The sequence below is a fragment of the Symphalangus syndactylus genome, chromosome 11 (assembly GCF_028878055.3).
Source record: "Symphalangus syndactylus isolate Jambi chromosome 11, NHGRI_mSymSyn1-v2.1_pri, whole genome shotgun sequence".
In the NCBI taxonomy this organism is placed as follows: domain Eukaryota; kingdom Metazoa; phylum Chordata; class Mammalia; order Primates; family Hylobatidae; genus Symphalangus; species Symphalangus syndactylus.
This window is the reverse complement of record NC_072433.2, coordinates 71,216,269-71,229,940: the sequence shown is the minus strand read 5'-3', so window position 1 is coordinate 71,229,940 and position 13,672 is coordinate 71,216,269. Positions and strand designations below refer to the sequence as shown.

The following is a 13,672-nucleotide window of genomic DNA, read 5'->3' as shown; positions in this document are numbered from 1 at the left end:
CAAAATTCATTTACTATTACTGATCATAATAATGTCATTCTATTTTATACATTAAGAAAATATTTTAAAGGTCTAATTTTATATTATTTAATACAATGCTTTGTTATTGATGTTACTCAGATTTTTGATCATAGAATCAAGAATGAGTGAATCTATAAAATGTCTTTCCTATATGAGTATGTCTAACAAGCATAGCCATTAAAGAGTATTTCTTATAAAGCCAATATACCATGGCAGCATTTAGCATATTAAACCACAAATAAATTATGAGTTAGCCTAAGATGTGGAAGTACTACTCGTTTATATTCTGACAGATTTAATTGTCTTTTAATAATTGTTCATGAGGTGATTTTATTTTTGATGATCTTTATGTATAATGATGGAATATAGATGTTTTCTTCTGCAGCCTATAAAGGATGCATTTTTAATAGCATCACAACATAATATTCATATTGGTTGTCTAGTTTTTAGTGTTCTATGGTAAAATTATGATTTTAGGGCACAAAAAATAGGATCAGTTTTCCAGAGATAAACACAGGGGAAGATGAGGTTTATTTCCTTTTAATGTCACCATCATCATCAAAATGTATTGCTTAATTTTTTTTATTGACTTCCTCTACTATCTGGTCTGGAAACAGACTATTAATTATGGAACACATGCCCATAAAAACCTATATGAAATCTCACGTAACTGAAAAAATTTTTAGTAGATAGTGAGAATACCTACTGAAACATGCTAAATACTATCTATAGGTATTCCAGACTTTTAGTTACTCAGAGGCAAGAAATATGTGGTCCCTGCATTTATTAGTACATATATGTACTGCTTTCCCCATATACCCTAAATATTCGATTAAAGGCTGTGGACGTGAACATTATAAACACAAAATATGACATGTGCTTTTGCTCAGATAGGCTTTTTATATTTGTTTTAGAAAATCAATAAATAAACAAAACTACTGCAGAATCCACTTAAAAAGCTGGTTTTGGAGAAGTCTAACCCCCATCTCAAGCATTATCTAAAGCAGGTTCTAAGGGGCCAGTGAGCAGCCTGAGCAAATGCACTTCGATGAGGTGAAAGGTTGCTGAGTTTGTCTCAAACCCTGTCAATATTGTCTGAGAGAGAGCTAGCAAACAGCAACAGCCAAAAACAGTAAGTAAATTGAATTGCTACTTAAACAAGCATTATTGGTACTATCCGTTTAAAAATCCATGAATTTCTTTGCTGATGAGGACAGTCCTAAAATGCAACATAAGTAGAATAGACGATCTGATATCTCCAGTAAGAAAAAATTAAATCATGATAATAACAACTAACATGGAGCTTGAACATTTGACGTCAACTCTTTTAATTGATAGATAAAAAATACTTGACCCTAAAGCAGTTGAATCACTTCTTCAAGGGTCACACAGCTAAAAAGTGGTAGATAAAGAAATGAAACTAAATTCTACCTTTCTTCCATTGTACCCATTGCCATATTTCCCCATCTATCCAGGATAGCTCCAATTTACATGGTACTGTTCTCCTAGTATAGTTGTAAGTAGTTATCCTGCTTACTCTGTGCCTGGTTTGACGATAAATAATCCTATGACCATGTCAAATATCAAATAATGTAATAAATATGAAATACAGGGAAAAGAGAAAAGAATAAATTATGTAAGAGTGGGTGAGAAAGATTTGGAGGTGATGAACGGATAAATAAAAGCAAGAAAGTAAAACAGAGAAAGGTTAGAAAGAGAATAGAAAGTTAGGGGAAAACAGGATAGAAATAGGCTGATTTCAAAACATCGACGAGAAAAAGGAATATAAATTATTCGTAAATTTAAGAATGCAGGTTTCTGAGTCATGAGGATCCTAGGTTCAGCCTCCCATGTTTTATACGCATGGTACAAATTCATGATTGAGATTTCTGAGATCTATAATTAGAAAAGAAACCACAAGTAAATTGTGGAAACATCTACAGCTAAGTGATACTCCAAAAAGCAGTCATTTTAAATGATTTGCTCTAAATCTAAGCAGTTTGTATGTGAGTGGCTAAGGTATTCTTAGAGAGTCCTTTAGCAGTAACTGCAGGCATTGGCAAGCCTAATAAATACTAAACTGAAATATATGTCCTTATATCACTCAAATATGGTGGTATATATTGCTCTCATAAAAAAACTGAGAAGTCTATAGCTGACTTGCTCATTTCTGTTTCTGCCACTGAATCTTTTTCTCCATATCCTGCCAAATCTTTGCAAGAAAAACTTGATATTAAACTCCATAACAAATATTGTTCCTAGAGAAGCCATGTTAAGAAATTCTTGGATCTGAGAATTGTAGTTCAGTATTCATTTTGTTGTGACATTTTATCTCTTCAAACTTAGAGGCAGTGTGCCAAATATTCACCATTTATTATTCATTTGCTACTTTTTTATTGCCCTTCCTCTTATTTTTGAATGGCCTTTTCTTCCTCTTTATTTCACCTCTCTTACAATCCCCTTATATCTTCTTCCTGTTTTCTACTGCATTTCTACCCACTTTCCACCCTTCGATAATTGAGCCCATAAGGGCAGTCGTATTGGCTTCAGAGAAGAGCAGGGGGCCCAGAGTGATGCTTTGAGGGACCTGCACTGCCAGTCCTGCTGAAATCATCCGAAGTCCACAGCCAGTGTTAGATATTTCCAAGACCGTCAGTAAAATGACAACCATCCTAATCTTTTATAATGACAAATATATTATTTAAATTGTTAACCATTTGTGGATGAGAATCTTTCTGATTATACATTTTTCACCTTAATTCTTATAAATGTAGCAACAATATAAAGAGTTTGTAAAATAAAAGGAAAATACCCATCTGCCTATTATGTTTAGAAAATAACTAATGTTATGTGCATTCATTTCCAGTGTTTTAAAGTAACATTTTTAATTAAAACACACACACACACACACACACACACACACTGTAGATAAAAAGGAAAATGAGGAAAAGTAGAGAGAGGAAAAATGAACATAAGCATGGTGTTATTTTCAAGAATTGGGAAGTCTCAGAAGTTCAAACCCACACCCAGAAGAAGAACGCCCAGTAATCTTAAAAACTTAGCCCAGTGGGTCTCAAATTTGAGCATGCATCAGGATCACTGAGGAGGAAGGAGACTGCTAAATACTGATGGCTGGGCCCCATTCTCCAGAGTTTCTGATTCAGTGTATCACGGTCCCAAGAATTTCCATTCTCTAACAGTTTCCAAGTGCTGCTGCTACTGGGAAGTGACTTCTGAACTCATTCCAAATAGCAGATTTATGGGAAGATTTCCTCTGTCTCTGAGATGGAGATGTCCTTGATTCACTATTTTTCTTACATTTGTCCATAACGATCAATCAAGTTTGAGACAGTCCTTCCCAATTTAATAACAATACCTTAGTGTTTGTGAATTGTATACTTGTTCAAGAATACTTTCAAACCAGGGAGACATTGTCATTATTTCTATTTTGTAGGTGAAGAAATTGAGACCTGATGTACTGGTTGTGAGACCTGGAATAGAGCTCATTTTTCTTCCTTCTGGTCTATGATTTTTCCTAGTTTATCAGGTTGCCAAAGGATCAGACCCAGGCTAAGGGAACAATAGGCTGCCCATGTCCAGACTGAAAGCTCACCACAGTGAAAACGTCTTGGCTGGACATCCAGTCCATGGCATCAGAAAAGCTTTTTAGCTGACTTGGTAGCTTGAACTTTCACAGAACTATGCAATATGACAAGGAAAATTCCAGCTTGCATGAAGCATTAAAGGAGTTGCAAGACTGGCTAGGAGAGAGCGACAGCACTCGTCAGGGGACCCAGGACAATGATAATGGTAGTTGGGAATGCATCTCTGGGGTCACACTGCCCAGACTACCAGCTCCTTGTTGTACATGCTGGGTACCTCACCACCCTAAGACTCCACTTCTAGAGCTGTAAAATGTGTCTAACAACATACTTACCTCAACTGAGTTGTTCTGAGAAATAGCAGTTCAGGAAATATGTAGTGTTAGCTCTCAAGGCACATGAAGTAGCACACATGCCTTTCACTTGGTTTGATCTCCCCATTACCTAATATGATAATGATAATGATAATATGGTAGACACTTAAGAAATAGCAGTTGACCATCTTGGTATTAGACTGTTGATATTAGTATATCTGCATTTCTATCAAACTGTTACTCGTTCACATTGGATAAGCTATATTGCTTCCAAATCGTGGTTCAATTATCAACAAAGCAGGACTGTAAAACTACATTCCTATCACCTGTCTTCGACTATGAACATAGACATTTCAGTTTGGATTCATCTTGAAGCTGGCTGCTCGAGCATTAATATTTGTAAGGCTGTGAAAAGAGACCTTCAATGTGTGAATTGCAGGTGAACTGAGAGCACTAATTCAGGAGTTGATAATAGCTGGTTGTGGAAAAGTCTCCCTGATTGTCTAAATTTTAGCTCATATCAAAAACTGCAAATTTTTACCTAACATACCTAGACATTGAGAGGAGGCATGATTACAAAATGCAAATAAGCAGGACTCAGATTTATTTACTCACGTGACCACCTACTATGTCTGAGGTGTCCTTTTCTACTGGGACCAGCGCTTAGACCCGTGGCACAGCCCTGGACCTCAATGACCTCAGTCTGGTGTGCAGCACCTTGTTTTATACAGCTTATTGCTCAGACACCTGAAGACTGTGACCCTAAAGTGTACTTTTCTAGTTTCATGTCTACTGGTGAGACGGTTGTTGTGCTTACCAGAGTAACAAATATAATTTCCATTCTCACCTCCCTGGATTGCATTGAATCCAGCACAGGGTACTCCAAAATATTCACTGATAGATGCCTCTAATCACAAATTACTGCAGATGTCCAATATACTTGAATTTTTCAAAGATGGTATGTATCTATCTTTCTGTGTGTGCGTATCTCTGTGTATGTGTGCACACATGTGAACCACCAAGACTTTGTTCATGGTACCAGAGTGATATAATTAATGAGGCAGGGCAAATCATGTTAAGAAAAATACCACCTGACTGCCTTCTCAATATGTAAGTCTTGGGAAAAATGATTATATTCATATATAACACAAGTCAAAGTTTTAAGATCATAGTAGTTGTAAGTTAAAGAGCTTGAATTTTAAAAGGCAACAAAAGAAATAACAAATTAAATTTGCTTGAAGGCAAATACAGACTTTGCCACTTACTAGATGTGTACCTTCCAGCAAGATTACTGTCTGTATCCCAAGAAATGGAAATATTGGTCTCACATTGTTATTCTAAGGAATCCATGAGCCATTGCTGACAAAATGCTGCTTATAGTGCTGGCAAACAGTAGACATTCCATGAAAGGTGTTTATCGTTGTTTATTCCGCATACTCCCTCACAAGCACTCAAGATGTTTGCAATTTTAAATTAGGTTGTTGGATAGTCAGTCCTTTAACACACTGGAATGAACCTTAGCAGTATAATTTTAAATACTATGGTATGGAATTAAAGGAGATATATAGATAGATGTGTCATATATTTTTAATATGAATGAAATTCAAGATGGCTGCAGTGGTAGGATGCACAACTCTAACCTAGTGTGTGTATCATATACAGCTCCCTATAATTACACTATACATGACCACACTAATGTGAACATTAATTTAGCAAACTCTCCACTTTTGCTCATCTTGACTCCTCATCTAGAATGTCTCCTGTGTTTGATTGTTAAATTATACACCTTCTTTATACTCTCTCCTCCACAGCACCCCTTCTCTGATTCCTGTAAACAAGCAGAGAGCACATCACAACTCTGGTACTGTTTGCCTGTTGTTTCATATTTGTGTTTACAGTTATTTCAATTATATTCCAAATTCCAAAAGGCCACCTTTATATTTGTTCACCCAAAGCACAATCTGAAAATAGGTAATATTTTTAACTGTAATTTTGTGGACAAAAGTTAGTGACTACAAACAACCAACAACAACAACAACATTTCAAAAAAGTTCTTAGAGGAACAAGGAAGTGAACTTCTGAAAATAAGACTAGTAAATCAGGTAGAATTTTGAAGCTAACATTCTTGGTTTCCTTGACAAATAAATTTCGCAATTTGTTTGCTTATCTACCATCTTCTTTATGTGATATAATGAAGAAAAAGAAAAGATCTAAAGCAAACGTGAAAGATTAAAGCCATCAGCATCACAGTAGTGCAAATCTTCACAGGGGAAAATGCAGAGACGTGTTTCAGTCTCAGAAGAGACTTGGGGACCTTCTGTGAATAAGTGAATTAGGTTCTGGAGTAGAGGCTCTCCTACAAGGACCTCCAGGAACGGGCTCAGAGCTCTTTAATAAGTATCCCAGGGAGTCAGGCTTTCTTGGAAAAAACAAATTAGTGTGAGAAGCCAGTGCTGTGCAATTTCAGTTTTAAAAATAGCCAGTATTGTCAAGGCTGCTGTGTGCATGAGAGAAAAAGAAGGTCCTTGTTAATTCTCGTGTCAGCTTCCACATTAAAACCGAGAAGCTCCACTGAAATCCTTGCCTGGCAAATACTGCAAAAGTTGTAAGGTTCATATCACTTAGAATCACTTTTGGTTCTTCCAATGATAAACTTTTGGGAGGGAAGAGGTTATGTCCCCTTTTATCACATCGGTCTTTCAATAAAGGACAGGCAAGTGATGGCTCTGCCTTTTTCACTTAGGACCAGATCTGTGCCTTCCTGTCTGTTTCAGCTTTTCATTTGCCTAATTGCCCTGGGAGGCTGGCAGGGACGTTCCCTGCAGCCGTGGCTCCGCTGACTGCAGAGACCCTACCTGGCACTCTTAGTTGGTGCGTCAGCATTTTAGGTTGAAATGAATGAAAAATCAATCAGGATGACTGCAGTGGTAGCGTGTACAACTTTAACCTAGTTTGTTCATAATTTTCAACTATTCACAGTAGACCCAAGCAGTATTTAAGATGGTAAGTGAATCTGTAACAAATATGCTGCTTCTGCTTAATCGGGCACTTTTTTTTTGTCCTCTTTTCTATTTGGAACAAGCAAGTCTAACCTTCTTAGGAAGCCACATGTAAAATGAATGATGATGTCACGTTTCATGCAAATATTATTTGCCCTGGCTTTAGATTCAGTTTCTAATTAGACCAAGTGATAAATATTCATGTAGAGACATAACACATTGCTGTTTTATTAACTTATGTCGCAAATTCAGAGGCTTACATTTAGCGTTTATGTTTTTGCCACATCTCTTTGTTACTTGCTGTAATTCTCTGTATCAAAACTACAGTGTTTTAAATTTCTAGGTTTACAATTCTGCAAAGATAGAGTTAAACACTATTTGGACTCTGGCTACACGATGGTAGCAGGAATTGTTCAAAGCTGCCGTCTTCAGCTCTTAAAGGCAGCTACAGTAACTTTCTGAACAGATTGGGTTAAATATTTTTACAGACCCATTCTATGATGATAAGGCGGTAATAAGTTGTGCAGTGCAACACTCCAAAGGGTTCCAAATCTCACAAGCCTCTTTGTATGTGATGCTCTCGCAGTGAAGAAGATTCTTTGGGCTATAAAGATGAAGAGTCTACTTCTTCTGGTGCTGATTTCAATCTGCTGGGCTGATCATCTTTCAGACAACTATACTCTGGATCATGACAGAGTTATTCACATCCAAGGTAAGGAAACACAGCTTCTTTTATCAAAGCCTAATTAATTTTAAGTTACTTAGAGTTGAGGTGCTGGGCTAATGTTTCTTAATTTTAGTTCTGCTGCATTGACTTTTTCTTTCCCTTTCTGCTAATTGGTGAATGTGTTCTCTGGCTTTTGAACACTATTGCATTACAGTAGAGTTAAGAATTGGGGACAATTAAAGTTGAGTAGCTTAAGAATGTCCAGCTGCAATGAGTTGGTGTAATCGTTCAAGGCTGTTAAGTGCAGTTGCTATCTTCAAGTAAAATGGAGGGCATAAAGTTCATTTAAATGCAAGTCAGAGAGAGAAAATAGGAAGTAAAACTTAGGATATGAGGTCATTCTGTTAGAGTAACTGTTTAATCATGAAGAGAAACAATATAAATAAAATGAAAATTAGACAAGCTATTGTCCAGGAAAAAGTAGTTTACCCTATTATAATCTGCTTCAGTTAAACTTTAGCTGCTATAGACCAATACATTGCCCCTGCACATTTCTGTTCAGCTCAGCTGAATCGTAAGCCTGAGAGCTGTAGCAAGATTTGAGGCTGCAGTACAATGCAGCTATTTCCTCAGTCCCAGCTTCAGATGAGGGACATCCTGCATTAAGAAAGCTGAGACTTATGCAATAAGAGGAACAGTTCTCTCCTTGCCCTTGGATGCTGAATAATTAAAAAAGGAATTATAGAAATAACAGTTTCAGCAGATGATGGTAATTTTAGATAAACTCCATTGGGGTACCAGAGGCATGATAAGTTTGCTAAGAGACATAAAACTCTAAGTTACATCTTCAAGGTCAAAAGCGTAGCCTCAGTAAACTGCATTCACTGTGAAAAGTATGACTTGTGAAGGTCAAATGATAGTGTAAATCTGTCTAGAAATATTTTCCTGTACGTATTATGACTACCAAAATAGAATTCTGAATTTGTCTATGTCTAGCTATTTTAGACACATCTCCTTTAGTTTTGTTTGCTTCCAACAGCTTTATTTTTTTCTCTGTTGAACTGAGAAAAGAAATTGTAATCATGCATTTTACTCTGCAAGCTGCTGACTCAGCTGTTTCTGTAATATATAGTAGAATCAGAGCTGTTTCCCAAAGACCATATGATATTTACACATAGAGATTTCTAATGAGGAATAATACCCTTTTACCTTCTAGTGACAGAATTCTAGTGACAGAATTCAATTCAGCCAAAATAGTAACACCTAGTTGTTATTAATAATACCAGTTTTATATCCAATGCAATAGAAACTTAAGCTACGGTTTCAAGTGATTAGATGACAGATACCAAATTTGTATTATGAATTGTGTACAAACCATTTAATGAAAGTTGCACTCAGAGTATGAGAGTAGTATTTTAAAAATGTACTAGCATTTGAAAAATTACTCCTATAAGTCAGACTCAAGTTATCTCAGGAAGGAAAACTTCTGTTACTTCAGCCTTTCCATTCCCATCTGCTCTGCTGAAACTTAGTGCAAGGGGATTTCTGATCCAGAGTATCAGGATTATCCAGATTATTTGCATACACTGTCCACATTTTTAAAAAGGCTTGATAGTCCACTTCATTTTAATTGTAAATTCATATTCTTAGAAAGTGCAGGCTTGCCTCGAAGAGTTGCTAAAGAGCTTTCAAGTAATAGAACTATATTTGGCTTGCGGAAATTTAATGCTGTAATGTAATTTGGGTCATAGGATTATGATGTTATGCCCATAAACCAAATACCTGTTCTCATTACTTTTTTCCTAACAATTTTTTTTGTGATAGCATTCAGATTGAATTTTCAAATCCCATAGTCCTTCAGAGAAACTGCTTCCAAGTGACCTTCCATAATTCCAGTTGTTTTTTACAATGCAAAAATAAATCAGATAGCACAAGAATCAACAAAGCAGATTACTTACTTGCTTCGTTACTTACTTGAAATACTGCATATTTTCTTAAATTTAAAACCTTTATTTATCAAACATAGCCCAGAAGGAATTTTAGGGAGCTGAAATCCTTACAAATTTTTTGAAGAATTTAGTCAGATGATTAAATTGGCTATCTCAATCTCAGATTCTTGAATGGTACTGATAAGTAGTATGAGCTTCTGTTAGTGACAGAAAATAGTTGAAAATTCACGTTGCTGTAAAAACGTCATTACTCCCTCCCATTTTTTATTAAATTTCTATTTTTGTACTCCAAGTTCCCAAGGTCTGAACAATATTGGGAAAATTGTGCAGATCAGCCTCAAATTTTTGTTGGCTGCCTTGATGCAGATGCTCAACATTTTAATGATACATTTTTGAGTTCCATGTTTATGGGTTAGCTAATTGTTTTTCTGAAGGCCTCCTCATAGTTTTGTTGTGGGAGGTTTTATAGAGATATAGACTCACACAAAAAAGTTTAATCTGGATATTAAAAAAAAAGAAAACCGGGCACAGTGGCTCACACCTGTAATCCCAGCACTTTGGGAGGCCGAGGTGGGTGGATCACGAGGTCAGGGGTTTGAGACCAGCCTGACCAACATGGTGAAACCCCGCCTCTACTAAAAATATAAAAATTAGCTGGGCGTGGTGGCGGGCGCCTGTAATCCCAGCTACTCAGGAGGCTGAGGCAGGAGAATTGCCTGAATCCGGGAAGCAGAGGTTGCAGAGAGCCGAGTTCTTGCCACTGCACTCTAGCCTGGGCAACAGAGCGAGACTCCATCACAAAAAAAAAAAAGGATAAAAAGGCAGATGGCCAGGAAAGAAAACAGCAAGTGTAGACCCCTTTGCAAGGTGTTTCCAGTGAAAAACATTTCTCCAGTAATGAAAAAGAAACCTCTCCCAGCTTCCATGGAAAAAGACTTAGCTTTAGATAAAAATTTCACATGTACTAATCCATTTCCTTTAATTTTTCATTGAAATAATTTGATCATACAGGAAAGCAAACTTCATTTGTCCACAAAATCTACTAAAATATGCAATCAAGATATTAGCTTGTATATAACTTACTGTCCTCAAGGTAGGCAATAGTTATTTTCTCAAATACTTCTACAGGAAGAGGGGCCACTGTTAATATCCTCTCTATACACTAAACTAATGGATTTTGTTCCTCGTGTCACAATGTGGCTACTTTACTTTACTTCTAAATCCTTTGAAACTTGAGACCAGTAGGAAGAGTTTTATATGGAGTATCAAATCACACGGAAAGAATAATATTTATAATATTTGTATCAGGTCCAAAAACTTTTGTGTAGCCTTTCAACTACCAGTAGAATTTTAAAGATGATGAATACACTCTTTAAAATACAACTTTTTAGAAGACATTTACAGATGACAGAGAAATTTTATGATTATTTGCCTATTAACCAATATACAAAGCAAAATAGATGAAGACGTAACTGCTTGACCTTATCAAGGTCAGAGTCAGTGCTTCCTGCATTTGGTGTTCAAGCAAAGGTCTTCTGATGACAAGTTTCAGTCTTTCCTGTAATGCCACTAACTGGCTTAGACCTTGGAAAATTTACTTAATCTCTCCCAATCCCAGTTACCCCATCTGTAAAATCGGGCCTAATGCCTGCTTATTCCATAGAGCTTTGTGAGAATTAAATGAGATAATATGTGGAAAGTGCTTAGTACAGTGCCTGGTTCCCAAGAGCTGACACTTATCCAGGTGGTTGTTGTCATTTTGTTTATTGCTTCCTCCCTGTTATGGAAAATTGATTTTTAAATAGAAAACAGACCACAAATACTGGTCAAAAAAATTCATGCTTTTCAAAGCACATTTGTTAACAGAACATATCATCACCTTAGTTCTAATAAAGTAAACATTTTATAAGTTCTTTTCTTTGCCTTCTTTCATTTCACAATTTAAAATGTCCCCATTCATATTATTATTTTAATTTTAATTTTTTTTTTTTTTTGAGATGGAGTCTTTCTCTCTCGCCCAGGCTGGAGGACAATGGCTCAATCTTGGCTCACTTCAAGCTCCGCCTCCCAGGTTCAAGCGATTCTCCTACCTCAGCCTCCTAAGTAGCTGGGATTACAGGTGCCTGCTACCGTGCCCTGCTACTTTTTGTATTTTTAGTAGCAACGGGGTTTTGCAATGTTGGCCAGGCTGGTAATTCCTGACCTCAGGTGATCAGCCCACATCAGCCTCCCAAAGTGTTAGAATTACAGGTGTGAGCCACCACGCCCAGCCTCCCCAGTCACATTAAATATTATCTGACCATTTTTACTTCCCTGGTAGAAACTCAAGTTTTCCAAACATAAGTAATATTTTCCCTTAATGTATTTACTATGTGAGCACAGATCCACTACTTTAAATTTTTGTAAGGCAGAACAAGAGGAAATCCCAGAAATGAAAACTGTGTCCTATTTAATAAGTAGAAGTAATCGTCACTTTTGTCAACAAATAAAACAGGTAGATTTGCTTAATAAGGAATTGCCAGAAGTTTACGTCTGTAAGTAGAAAAAAATAAAGTCTATCCAGAACCGCTGGCAGAAGTACACACTCCTCTCTCAGCTTCACTGTTCCTCTTTCTGCTGTGTGTCCTGAACCTGCCTTCCCTTCTTCAAATCTGGTTCAGTCCTCACATGGACTTCCTGCTAACATGCCTCCCTCCCTCATCAGATTGTCTCTCAGCTTTGTAACTGACTCCAACTATAGAACAGTGCCAGGCACATAGTAGGTGCTTAATATATGTTTGTTGAGTACGTGAGTGAACAAATGAATGATGAATGTAATGAGATACTTCTAAATTGTCACTACCATAATGAGCATTTGTTAAATGCTGTGACATCGCTGGCATTTAGCAGCACGTGACACATTGTGTGCACTTAATGAACATTAGCTAGGTGACTGCTTTCACTCCGTAATGTTGGCATCAGTTAAACCATAGTTCACACAATTTAAGAACTTAAAAGGACTTTGGTAGCGATTGTCTAGACCAGTCTTCCAATCCACGAATGAAGAAATCAAGACTCAGAGCTTTGCATTGCTTGTCCCAGGCTACCCGGCAGATAAAAGTCCGTTTATCTGGTTAACCCCTTCCTTTTCTTCAAATCTGGGCTCATTTCTCACCTTTTTAATGAAGTCATCCTGACTACTGCAGTCTGTCCCCCCCGGTATCCTAATCTCTCTCACCTTTCTTTTCTTTCTCTCTGTAGCACTGGCTGTATACTCTACTTATTTTTATGTAATTGTTTGTCATCTGTCTCTACCACAAGAATATTGAACAGCTTCACGAAGGCAGGAATCTTTGTGTGATGCATCCCAGTCACATAAACCCAACAACTGGCACATAATAGGTGATCAATACATGTTTGCTAAATAAATCCAGGACCAAAATCCAGTTATTTTTTCTAATCAAGTTTTGGTTCAGCCTTTCCAAATCCCAGGGAAATATTTTCAATTCATGGAATGAGAAGCAGCAGATGAACAAGAGAATTATGAATTTGGGTTGCAAATTTTGTCATAACATGCAGCATCTGATACTCCATGAGAGTCCGCCAAAGACAGGTTGCAGCAATCTTCCTCATGCATGTATGCAGCTTTGAAGAGTATTGGATTTACATTTGGTCACTGCAATGTTATCCTGTTCCTTATGTAATAACTGCAGAGTTGGGATTTGGTGGTACAGAATGTATCACAAGGAGTGGGTGAATTTAATAATGTATGATCACAAACCATCTACAGAGCCAAAGTTTAATGGGAGAACTGGATACATGTTACTCTGTCTTAATTTTCTCTCTCCCACCTAAAACTTATTTAAACTATCTGAGTCTGTTTGGAAAAGTTAAATCAATTCATTTTTGTCTTTTTGAGGCAGAATATCTTATTTGCAGCCACCAATGCAAAATCTACAAATACCAGGAAAAATATCTACAAATATTTTATAAATCACAGCTGGAAATATACTTATATATATAGTTAATAATTCCATCTAAAAACTAATAGCTATAAAATATCAGAGAATTCCATCATGGAATTATAAAAATTAGCACATCATCCATATTAGATGACTAAATCTTAAATTTCTTTTTTTTT

At 36.6% G+C, this 13,672-nt stretch overlaps 1 protein-coding gene across 1 annotated transcript in view; it reads left to right on the top strand.

Annotated features, from left to right (window-relative positions):
• Nucleotides 1–7,343: 7,343 nt before the first annotated feature.
• The window catches only part of HAPLN1 (hyaluronan and proteoglycan link protein 1), a 35,931-nt gene continuing 29,602 nt past the window's right edge, over nucleotides 7,344–13,672 (top strand). Inside the window, exon 1 of the mRNA XM_055298141.2 lies at nucleotides 7,344–7,648. Within this exon, the coding sequence (XP_055154116.1) occupies nucleotides 7,549–7,648 (100 nt within the window). The 5' untranslated portion in view covers nucleotides 7,344–7,548. The remainder of the gene's footprint in view (nucleotides 7,649–13,672) is intronic.